This window comes from Antechinus flavipes, chromosome 1 (assembly GCF_016432865.1).
Source record: "Antechinus flavipes isolate AdamAnt ecotype Samford, QLD, Australia chromosome 1, AdamAnt_v2, whole genome shotgun sequence".
Lineage (NCBI taxonomy): Eukaryota > Metazoa > Chordata > Mammalia > Dasyuromorphia > Dasyuridae > Antechinus > Antechinus flavipes.
Window position 1 is genome coordinate 25,492,700 of NC_067398.1, and position 13,001 is coordinate 25,505,700.

At 37.3% G+C, this 13,001-nt stretch overlaps 1 protein-coding gene across 14 annotated transcripts in view; it reads right to left on the reverse strand.

Annotated features, from left to right (window-relative positions):
• Window positions 1-13,001, reverse strand: part of MAGI1 (membrane associated guanylate kinase, WW and PDZ domain containing 1) — a 702,436-nt gene that overhangs the window by 125,152 nt on the left and 564,283 nt on the right. For all 14 annotated transcript variants that reach the window (XM_051980369.1, XM_051980312.1, XM_051980336.1 and 11 more), the window contains exon 4: window positions 6,381-6,587. In XM_051980369.1, the coding sequence (XP_051836329.1) occupies window positions 6,381-6,587 (207 nt within the window). The remainder of the gene's footprint in view (window positions 1-6,380; window positions 6,588-13,001) is intronic.

Here is a 13,001-nt window from a genome sequence, read left to right on the forward strand (position 1 = left end):
TGTCTGAGGCTAGATTTGAAGTCAGGAAGATGAATCGGTGCACTTGAGTCACCTGGCTGCCTCAACTTCATCTTCATAGAGCATTTTACAAGGTTTATGATATAGTTTATCATCTCATTTGAACCTCATAACAACCCTGTGAGATAAGTGCTATTAGTGTCACAACTTTACATGAGAAGTGACTGAGGCTCTGAAACTCTAAATGATTTTAGTCTCCAATTTCCTGCCACATCCAGTGCACTGAAATATGCTGATCCCTCAAATCATTATTTAATCAATTGACAAGCATTTATTAAGTACTTTTTGTGCCAAGCAGCATGTGAATTAAAAAAAAAAAAAGAACTTGATATTGTTATTATTTATTTCGCTTCTTTTCCCTCCACCCAATTCCCAGGTAGCTTTACAATAGGAATAAGGAATGGAGAAGTAATTTGACTGGTATTGAGAACTCCCAGATGAGAAAACATCTCTACCCCATGGAGGTCAGCACCTTCTTTATAACTTATATTCACAAATTAGGCCAAATGTCTCATTTGGGTCACAGAACCAGTGTGTATCACAAGCAGGGCTCAAATCCCAGCCTTCCTGGCTTCAAAGTCAATTCTATTTACTGTGTACTACATGGTGACTCTAATTTGTACCTTGTGCTAGGAATGACCAATTTCTTAAAAGGTAACCAAGACACTACTGGGCTTATACCCCAAAGAGATATTAAATAAGGGAAAGGGACCTGTATGTGCCAAAATGTTTGTGGCAGCCCTGTTTGTAATGGCTAGAAGCTGGAAAATGAATGGATGCCCATCAATTGGAGAATGGCTGGGTAAATCATGGTATATGAATGTTATGGAATATTATTGTTCTGTAAAAAATGACCAGCAGGATGCATACAGAGAGGACTGGCGAGACTTACATGAACTGATGCTAAGTGAAATGAGCAGAACCAGGAGATCATTATACACTTCAACAACAATACTGTTTGAGGATGTATTCTGATGGAAGTGGATTTCTTTGATAAGGAGAAGATCTAATACAGTTCCAATTGATCAATGATGGACAGAAGCAGCTACACCCAAAGAAAGAACACTGGGAAATGAGTGTAAACTGTTTGTAATTTTGTTTTTCTTCCCGGATTATTTATACCTTCTGAATCCAATTCTCCCTGTGCAACAAGAGAACTGTTCAGTTCTGCACACATATATTGTATCTAGGATATACTGCAACATATTTAACATATATAGGACTGCTTGCCATCTAGGGGAGGGGGTGGAGGGAGGGAGGGGAAAAATCGGAACAGAAGTGAGTGCAAAGGATAATGTTGTCAAAAATTACCCATGCATATGTACTGTCAATAAAAAACTATAATTTAAAAAAAAAAGAAAAAAAAAGGTGACCAAGAATCAAAAGAAAGGACCTTTGCATCCTTCTCCAATGTGTATTACAGAGTAGATATACAGAAGGCTATTGAAAGGTGCTTACAGACACAATAGATGGGGGGAGGGGGAGAGGAAGAAGGGGAGTTGATTGGATATAGACTAAGGATGGAAACATATTGATTCTAACTTATTGCTCGGCACTGATTGAGATGAAGTTAACTTCAGGATATATTTAGGATATAAATCCTTCAATGACTAATATTATCTTACAGAACAAGGTAATTCTATATGGAGTATTAAAGAATACATATTAAAAAACTACAACTACTGAGAAGATGGTACAAAAATGAGTCATCAGCAAATCACAGCTCCAACTGTTAATCTTCAAACTATATTGATTTCCAGATCCTCGGGGAGACTAAGGGTATCTAAGAGGTTTTAGTTTGCTAAAAAATAATAATAATAATAATAACAACAATAATAAGAAATAGGAAAAAAAAACCAAAATGAAGGGATATACAATGTAGCCCTGTTTCTAAAATCCCACTTACAGATTAAAATTCAGGAAATCATTTCTTGTTTCTTCCCCAAGAAGATCTTTAAGAACTAGAATATTCAGACAGATTTGCAAGCAAAATTAGAGAGGATTTTAATTTCCTATGAAAAATCTTTTCAACAATTGAATTACTTTCAAATTATCCAAATATTTTAAAAATACCTTGAATGCTTCCTTTGAGGTCAGACAAAACCATAATCAATCCCTTCTCTGAATGGAAACAAAAAGATAAAAACTGAAGGGTCTGCCTCTTATATACATCAGATCCATATTATTCAAATTATCAATGAATTGAGAATTTCATTATTCTTCTAGAATCAGAATTTCTATGAAGTTGTTAGTATCTCTTTTATTATAGCACCAAAATCTACAAATATGATGAACTAGAAGTCCCAAAATATCTCTGCTGAAAATACTTTTCATTCAATTTAATGAATATGTATTTATGAAGTGCCTCTAAATGTCTGAGAAGAGATATGAACTTAGGTCTTCCTGACTCTAACTACAACACTCCATTCACTATGTCACTTAACAGTAGCATTACTAACTAGGCTCCCTTCTCCTCTGGGGATCTTCAGGTAACTCTGGAATCTACAGGAGCCTGAAAGAAACCCATTCTACTGAGGTCATCAGTCTTTATATATATATATATATGTATATGTATGTATATATGTATGTAATTATAATCTCTTTAGAGTTGGATCATAGTAGCTATCTGTACTGCTGATACTTAAGACAACACCTTGCATGTAATAGATATTTCAATCTTTATATTAAAGTTTTGGTTAGTGTTCTGGTTTTCCTTATGGTTCTGTCCATTGTTTAGATATTTTATTGCCTTGAGCGAGACAATAAGAGTAAGGCAGTAAGAAAGATTGGAAAATGGAGCTTCCATGATGATGAAGCCTTAGAAATTCACATGAGGATAAATATGGCTTCCATATGTAACTCCCCCTAATACATCTGGCAATGAATGTGATATCTAGAGAAGAACTTAATCACACCCATATAGCATTGATTGTATAGCACTAATCATTTTACAGGCATTTTGCTTGATGGCAGGTGATGACAGATTATTGACATCCCCAGATGTGCCCTTGAATATAAAGATGCTTTATTTGGTATTCCATACAGGGAGGGGATGAAACTACATGAGCAATAGTCATTTTTCTGGTCATGTCTGATTCTTTGTGACCCCATTTGAGGTTTTTGTGGCAGACATTGGAGTACTTTGCCATTTCCTTCCCAGCTCATTTTACAGGTGAAGAAACTGGGGCAAATAGGGATAAATGGAATGCATTGCTTCTCATCAATTGGTTCCTTGAAAAAAAATATCAAACAAAATTATGATGGAGGCTAAGGCTGAATAAGAATTCTGTTGTACCATAAACAAATGGCCCCACTCTGCTAATGAGCTCCTCCTTCAATGACTTTGTTGTGATAGGAAGATCACTATAGAGCTCAGCTGATGGACCCCAGGACCATTTATGCTGAATTAATCTTGAATGTGGTTCTAGTGACTAGATCTGCTATCTGAGCTAAGCTAATTTCAGAGAGAGATGCAACCTTGGAAGGTAGTTTCCTTCACTTTGTGAAGAATCACAAGTATTGATAAACCACCTACTATGTGCTAGGCAGTGTAGTAAGTGATGAACCTAAAAAGACAAAACAGCTCTCAGATCTTCTTTCAATTTTATGGTGACAACAGTGGAAATAAAATAATACGCCAAGGATCATGTAGCTATCAGACCATCTAATTTAAAAGAAACTAATTGAAGAAACCCTAAATTTGAGATCCTTCTCCAATGGCCTATAAAGTGAATCATCTCTAGAGTGACAGTCTTATTGCTATAAATGACAAATCAAAGAAGTGGTAGTTCGATGAAACAATGACCAACAGGTTTCCTTTGCAGAGATGAATAAAAGATTTAGCTGAGATGGTTTCATTTGTTCTCCAACAATTAAAAAAAAAGATCCCTCTGGGTAACATTTAGTCATTTCATCTCATAGTCATGAAGAAGGGTGTAAATTAACTATGATGAAGGGACATACTCCTCATAAGCCAAAGTTTTCTAGAGAGATAAAAAGGTGGCACTATCTCTGAGCAGCCTGCCTGCCATGGTTTTCAAATCCTAGTCCTTGACACTCACTTCCTAGACTGCAAATGAACACTGGAGACGTATTGGATAGAATGGCTCTGTGTGAAGAAATGAAAACTGCCAAAGGCTTATAAATCAATCAGCCAATCAATTAGCATTTAACTTGGTTAGCTCATATATCATGAATACTTTTTTTCAAGAAGAGAACTGGGTGATACTAATCGAGCAAGAGAGAAAATAAAAATGAAAGTGGTTTAATGAACAAGAATTAACAGTTACCAGGACAGGAGCTGTTTTTGGACATCATACTTGTCAGTTCATTTGCGAGGGGTACTCCCACTAAGGAAACTCCCATGACCAGTATAGATTACTATCTGCTCTATAGTTTCTCACCACATAAAGTTGCTCAGGTCATTGGGATGTGAAGATACTTTCCAAGACTGATAATCTAGTATGGAAGGAAGGAAGGAGGGAAGGAAGAAAAGAAGGAAGGAAGGAAGGAAGAAAAGAAGGAAGGAAGGAAGGAAGGAAGGAAGGAAGGAAGGAAGGAAGGAAGGAAGGAAGGAAGGAAGGAAGGAAGGAAGGACGGGAGGGAGGGAGGGAAGGGAGGAAAGGAGGTAAGAAAGAAGGAAGGGAGGGAGAGAGGAGAGAAGGAAGGAAGGAAGGAAGGTAGGAGAGAGGGAAGAGAGAAGAAAGGAAGGAGGGAAGGAAAGATGGAAGGATTTAATTGTTAATTTAAACAATTTAATTGTTTAAATGCCAACCATTGAGGATTCAAATAGACTCCTCTATTTAAGTTAAGTTCTTCCCTATTGTTCAAAGAGCTTCCATTCTACCAGAAATAGTACATGTGGGAGAATTGTTTTGGTTTGGAAAGGCACAAAGACAGTGAGTAAAGCCAATGGAAAGGAGCCTGTTATATGATAATAGGGTACAGTCTATTCTGTTGCATGGAAGAAGTGTTATCAAAGATATCATTAAACATGTTTTGGGCAGGAACAAGAGGATGTGGATCAGTTGCATAACAAGACTGGGGGATGACACTCACTGAGAGCCACAAAATGTTCAAAGAACTAGTCAGTCCCAGAATCTCAGAGGTGGTGAAGATCTCAAAGGCCATGGACCAAATATTTTGTCAGTTAGTCATTTTTCAGTCATGTCCGACTCTTCATGACCCCATTTGGGGTTTTCTTGGCAGTGATAGTGGAGTCGTTTGCCATTTTCTTCTCCACATAATTTAGGGATAAGGAAACTGAGTCTAACATGGTTAAGTAACTTGCCCAGGAGCACACAGCTAGTAAATGTCTCAGGTTTGATCTGAACTCATGAAGTTGAGTCTTCACCAGTGAAAGGAGGGCTTCTATTGATGGACAAAACAATGGGTCCATCTAAGGAGGCTTATGTTAAAGCTTTCTCTATCCTAAACCATTCAACTCATCTCAGTACAAAATTATAAAAAGGAGGCCAGATACCTTCTGAGTATTGTTCACTTTCGCCAACTCAAGCTGGTATCATCATCAGGAAATTTAGTTGACAAACATGAAAAAATCACACAGATGCCCGTATTGTTAACCTGTGGTTTATAGTGATACCTTTTCACCTACCGCACAATTCCCTCCAATCCTCAAATATCTCTTGTGACAAAACAAAATCTATTTAATGCTCTAATATATCCCTTTGCGGGGAGGAGGATGGGCTGTAGAGCACGTAATGGCAGAAATAATGGGAGCACAGTCATTTTATGAAGCCAACCACCATGACAGACGGCTGCCTCGTATGTTGACAGATGGAATAATGACTACTGTTAAAAATATTTAAGAAAATATTTAAACATGGTGAAAACTTAAGAGCCAATATGCCATTCCAATTTTTCTCATAATCTATCTTCAGTCATGGTGGTTTCCTTCAAAAAGATAACATGCCCTTGTCAATAAAGTGAAATTTGATATGAAGCTGTCAAGTGAATGCTATTATTCTGTCCATACTGGCATCTGTACAGAATTTTGGGACAAATACTACTAATGATGATGATGATGATGATGATAACTCATGTTTTAAAAGAAGGGAAAAGAGAGGTGATGAAGGTTATTCAAAATCCTCTTTCTGAAACACATTTTTTTTTCCCAAGTTTCTTTAAAAAATATTAGATAGGAGAGAAACTATGAATACAAGGAGGTGTAGACTATGAAAAAGAAAATAACTGTGGTTAGGCTGAGAATTCTGGTGTCTGTGCCAGCTCTCAACTGGGAAGAGCAAGGGAGAAAGACAGACAGAAAGACACTGAGAGAAACTACCTCCCGCCCCACTCCCCGGCCCCCAACTCTCTCCCCAAAGAGAAGTTCTCCTTCTTACCTGTCAAGCTACTGTTCATTTCAGGGACGTCATCCTCATCGTCATTTTCCGTGTGTACTATGCCAGCATTTTGCATATCATTGTAGGACTTGGTGCGTTTCGGGGTTGACTGCTTGGAGCCCGTTGGAAGGTTGTGCAAAGCATCAGTGGGAATCACTTTCCCGCTGACGGGTTGGCTGGGAGGCTTGGGTGTCCCATAATAGTTACCTAGGTGATAGAGACACATTTGCATGTTTCAGTGAGAAGTAACCAAAAAATAAAAATAAATAAATAAATAAATAAAGGCAAGATTTCACATTCTAACCCCATCTGAACATAAAGAAATTAAGCTGGAAAACTCAGACGGCCTGGATTTCTTTGCTGGGATGGATTTGAAAAAGATGTCTTTCCTCTTCAGCTAGACATGTTGAATTCAGAAGGCGGGATGAGAGCCTCATTGTTTAGGTTCAGGCAGCATGCAGGGAGGAAAACAAAGGCAGCTGGGCTGGAACCTCAACTTCATCTCATTACATTTGAATTTTAATTAGTCACCTTTTTACATGTATGCACCAACACAGTGTACAGTCCATTTGGAGGGAGTCCCAAGGAAAAGAAAAAAAACTCACTTGCTCCCACCCCAAAGGGACCTGAAAGGCTGCGGTGACCTTTATCAATAGAGGAATCGCAAAGAGGGGCTAGAGCGTTTTTTTAAAAAGTAATCTTTCTTTATGGGAAACATTCCCCAAAAAAGGAAAAGGGGGATTCGCCACGTGGCACTTATTTAATGGAGCAGTAGCCTTGGCTTCCGGGTCAGATGGGGGAGGAACGCCACTTGCCAAGGCTTCAAAGGGAACCCTTGTACACTGGTAATGGTGCCTCTTAGAGCAGCCATTTTTAAATACCACGTGTCACAGGAGGCCCATAAGTCACAGCTGAGGCAGTGAAATGTCAAGGATATAATCAAAATTCTGTCCCTTTTCAGATTATGAGCAGAGAGAAGCTGAATAATATGACCATTCTCCAGAATTCATCATTCATATTCACTGGGACATGGCTATAAAAGGGGGGGGGGGCGCAAGGAAAAAAAACTGTTGTGGATCCATTCAATCAATCCAAAAAGGATGATTCAAGCTCAAGAGTGATGACCTTGTGTAGTAAGTCACAGGCTGTGAGTTTGAATTCAGGCTTTCCCTTATTTGGGTCTCAGTTTCCTCATATGTAAAAATGAGAGAGTGGAAAAAAATGACCTCTCTGGTCCCTTCTGGTTCTAACCCTGGATCCTATAGCTCAATAATCTTGTAGTTCCTCTTTGGTTTTACAAATCCAGAAATTACAATTATACATTTGTCTACAGAAGATGTATATTTGTCTCTCAGAAGATTTCCAGAGCAATAATTTTGTGTCTACTGGAGCTCTTAACTTTTTGCATACAATGGAGTCAGTTGGTAAGTTGGTGAAGCCTATGGAACATTTCTCTGTATAATGTGTTGAGTGCATAAAATGTAACAAAAAGAATTGCAAAGAATTATTATATTAAAATAAATTGTGTCCAAACTTACAGACCCTGTGAAATCTATTCTCAGACTTCTTGGGGATCTTGGCTTCTGGGTTAATATCCTTGATTTTAATAATAACAATTAATAATGATATTGATAAACAATGACAATGATGATGATGACCATTAGCAGGTCCCGTGATTTTACTAATGAAGGGAGCTCCCAGTGACAAGCTTCTTCACCCAATACTTGATTCACCCAATACGCCTTCTGAATTCAACATGATTCAGCACCTAAGTAGGCAGGCTCTGCGCCAGGTAGAGACGAGATTGCCTAGAGCCTTGAGAAGAGTACCCACTTTTCCTGATAAAAATAGTCAGCATCTATAAAGTGTTTTGAAATTAGCCAAATGCTTCTAAGATGTTATTTCATTTGGTCCCTTCCCCCAATGACCCTGTTAATCAAAGGCTATTATTATTCCCATTTTGCAGATGATGACACTGAAATGCAGAGAGTGTAATTTCTTAATCAAGATCTCACTGCTATTTCAGATGTGGGACTTGAACTCACATTTTCTGGACTCATTCCATTTTGTCTAATTAGCTAAGTGAATTTCATGGTTCTTGTTAATCTTGAAACAAAAAAAGAGCTGAGAATATGTTGCTTGAGGTACGTGGCCCCAAGAGGGCAGCTGAATTTATTTCTAAGCAATTCTGTCTTTATGAATGAAGATATTAATGAGAGAATGGTTCATGATCAGGTACTATAGTTGATTTTGCAAATACATGGACCTATTAATGCCAGCTTTCAAATATAAATGGAGAAGTGTGAGATCAATTCAACAAATATTTATAAAATGTATTCTCTCAAGAGAGAGAAGAGAGAGAATAGACTTAAGAAATGTTTGCTGAATTGATCTTACACTTTTCAATTTATATATCCATATAAAATACATATGGAGACAATATACAGGTAGGTATGTGTGAGTATGTGTATATATGGACACCCACACATATATACACATAGCTGAATAAACTAGAAACCAAGAGACTTATCTTTACGAGTTCAAATCTAGCCTCAGACACTGCCTAACTGTATTATCCTGAATGAGTCACTTAACGCTGTTTACCTCTGTTTTCTCATTTATAAAAATGAGCTAGAGCTCATGAGCTAGAGAAGGAAATAATAAAACACTTCAGTGTCATGTCAAGAAAATCCCAAAAGGGATCACAGAGAGTCAGATATGACCAAAATGACTAGCAACAATACCAAAAGACACACACACACATGTGTATGTATGTATGTCAGTATACATATCTACACATATATATATATTATATATAAATCACACACACACACACACACACACACACACACACACCATATGCAAAATGTTAGGCATTAGATACAGGAGGAAATGTGAAGGTGAAGTGGGCAGCTGGTGGTATAGTGGAAAGAGCATTGAGTGTAGTCAGGAAGACCTGAATTCAAATCCTACTTCATATATTTCCAGGCTTGTGATTCTAAGAAGGCCACTGGTCGCTGTCTGCCTCAGTTTCCTTATTTGCAAAAAGAGGCTAATAATATCAAGGCTCTTAGCACTGTGCCTGGCTCTTAGGAAGTGCAATATAAATGTTCAAGATTCTGATCCTTCTTCTCTTGGAGTTTCCAACTTCACATATGAATTAAAGTCCCCTGACTGTGTTTAAGACCATTATCCTCTACGTGCAGTGTGTTCATGTATGTGTGCATATGCATAGGAACAGTGTTGATAGTTGAGCATGGATGAATTGGAATACTGATGACTTGGGGCTCTATCTTTTATTATTTTAAGGTATTAAACTTAAATGCATTTTGGGAGATTCTGGTGATTTTAAGAAAAATCGTTGGCTATTTTTTTTTTTTTTAATGATTAGCTTCGATGAGGCCCAGGTTAGACTTCAACCAGAGAATCATTATTTTATTTATTTATTATTTATTTAACTGCCAAATATCCCAACTCTACTCCAGAAAGCATGACTCCATTGGGCTGGTCACACTGTTCAAATGCCAAACATACGCTTGCCAAAAAGATTATTTTATGGAGAATTCACGGAGGGCAAGGGCTCACTAGGTGGTCAGAAAGTGATATAAGGACACTCTCAAGGTTTCTCTTAAGAACTTTAGAATTGATTGTATAATATGGGAGACACTGTCACAGGACCACCCAGCATGAAGTGCCCTCACCAAAGGTGCTGTGCTTTGGGAGCAAAGCAGAAGTGAATTAGCCCAAAAGAAACACAAGATGTGTAAAGTTAGTGAGGACTTTTTTTTTTTTTCCAGAGGTAGGATTCTAGGATTCTCTTTATTTTTCAATTTTTAATTTTTATTGATATCTTTGATTCTCATACTTCATTTAATTCAGAATATTTCCCTTCTTTTGCCCTACCTCACCTATTGACCCAACCTTAGTAACAAAAAATAAAGCAGAAAAAAAAATTCAGCCACTGAGCAAAATTTAACACCAAATCGATCAGGGCTCTCAAGTGTATGCTGTATTCTATACTCACAGTCATCCACCTCTACAGATTAGGAAAGCAGATGGATTTTCTTTCTCACTTTGAAGACAATTTTAGTATTATGAGGGTCAGCTTTGATTTGGGGCAAATTTGATTTTTTTTCATGTTTTTTCATTTTCCATGCTGTAGTTTCTATGTGTGTTGTTTTCTCCCAGTTCTGTTAAACTTCATTTTCCATCAGCTCTCAGTCTTCCTGTGCATCTCTGAATTTTTCAGATCCATCATTTCCTTGGCTGCAGTATTATTCCATATATTCACTCATCACAATCTGTTTAGTCATTTTCCAAGCAATGGGTATCTACTCTTTCCATTTGAACAAGGGCATTCTACAGTATGACTTACCCATTACTTCTCACTGATAATAGTAATAAAATAAGACCAAAATTAGTCTGGAGTCATGAGTAGGTGACATAAGGATACTGAAGAGGCAATTAGAATGGCACATCTTATGCCTTATATGGAGTGTCCCAAAATTCCTAGTGCAGGCTTAAAATTCCAAAGTTTAAAACATCCTTTTCTGTGCATCCAATGCACGCAACCATTTTTTAAACTTTCACATCCAAGGTCAATACAAGAGCCTTACTCAAAAATTCCCAGCAGTCTTCATACTCATCAGCATGTCTTCAATTCTTAAGCTTTGTTCCTAGTTCCAATTCATGTGCTTTCCCACATAGCTCCCAATGTTGGCTGGAGACAGAGGGCTGGACTTGCTGTCAGGGAGACCTGCATTTGAATCTCATCTCATCGCAAAGTGGTACTAGCTGCTTGACCCTAGGCAAGCCACTTATTTTGTTTGAGCCACAATCCACTCATATAGAAAAAGAGGGAATTGTGTTCAATGACATCTAAAGTTTCTTTAAAAAAATCTATGAATCTAATCTCTCTGCTCTGTGTTCCTTCTTGTTCACTGGACTTTTTAAATACTTTATCTTCACTTTAATATATTTAACATCTACTGGTCATCCTGCCATCTAGGGGAGGGGGTGGGGAGGAGGGGAAAAATTAGAACAAAAAGTTTGGCAACTGTCAATGCTATAAAATTACCCATACATATAACTTGTAACTAAAAGGCTATTAAAAAAAAGAAAGGAAAGAAAGAAAGAAAAAAGAAAAAAAGAAAATAAAAAAAAAATACTTCATCTTCTTATGAATGGAATCCATTGCCTCATTTTCTCAAAGTAAAAAGGAACCCAACTACCGTGATCAAGGGACTAGGAGTAAAAGAAGCACAAGCACCATGGACTTTGAAAGGAGATTCTTAAGCCTTAAATAAAAATCAAGTAAGCATATGCTTTGATTCACAAAAAAATAATTAACTTGGACTTCAACTTGGCAAACTACACAGTTTCTTGAAACCATCAATCGATTCCCTCATATAATTACTAATGTATGTTTCAGAATGGGTATATCACACTAGCTATTGTACACAAAATTCGTGGGCCTCAGTATTGGCTTTGAAGTGAAATTTGATAGGACATGAACGTTCAGACTAATAATTCATAAATGAAAAGCTCTATCAGTAATTCTAAGAGGCAGTTAGCAATTCTCCCCAAGATCCCCAGCATTTTCAACACCGGAAACTAATTTTTCCTGAGAGGCACAGTTCCAAATTGGAGTTTCCCTTGATGGTTCTTCTACCATTTAAAAGATGAAATCATCAATAAGGCAAATCAATAAATGGTTGACTAACCTCCTTTAGGTGTTTATTGAGTCATTTTTCAGTCATGTCTGGCTCTTCGTGACCCTATTTGGATTTTTCTTGACAAAAGTTCGGGAGAGACTTGCTATTTCCTTTTTCAACTCATTTAACTGATGGGGAAACTGAGTCAGTTTCTTTAAGGTCACACAGTTAGTAAGTGCCTGAGGCCAGGAAGATGAGGTTTCCTGATTCCAGGCCCAATGTTTTATGCACTGGGACACCGAACTGCCGACCTTTTCTGAGTAAGGGATAAGAAGACACTTTTGAAGGTGCTCAGATAATCTGAGTCTCTCATCATTGCTATATCTTGTCACTATATACTCAAGCATGGAGAAAAAATGAGATTAGATCCCCATCTCATTCCATGCAGCATAATGAATTTTAAATGGATCAGTGATCTAAATGTGTGTCTGTGTGGTTGTTGATGTTGTTATTTTTAAGATACATAAAAAGTCATTCTGTACATAACAATTATGAAACAGTAGAAACATTTTAGAAATTAAAGGAGAATGAACTGAATTGATCATTTAAAAATGAAGATGTTTTGCACAAAGAACAATGAATACAAATAATAAAAAAGAAAGAAATAGGTTGGAAAATAAATTCTTCAGTCTGTGAAGCTATGTATTCCTTCACAATTTGAATTATCCAAACGTGGAATGGATGACATAGGAAGATTGTATTTCCTCTCCCCTCTCCCCAAAAATCCCTACACAAAAATTCAAAGATTACATGTTAATAATGTTGTAAAGGCATGACTTCCATTAGATGGGACTTGAATTGGGTAGCATCAGAAGCCCTTGCAGCCTCTAAGAATGTGTGATTGTGTGACAAAAAGAGGTATTTGTCACTGATCTTGAAATCTATAGGATACACTCCAAGGCCACAA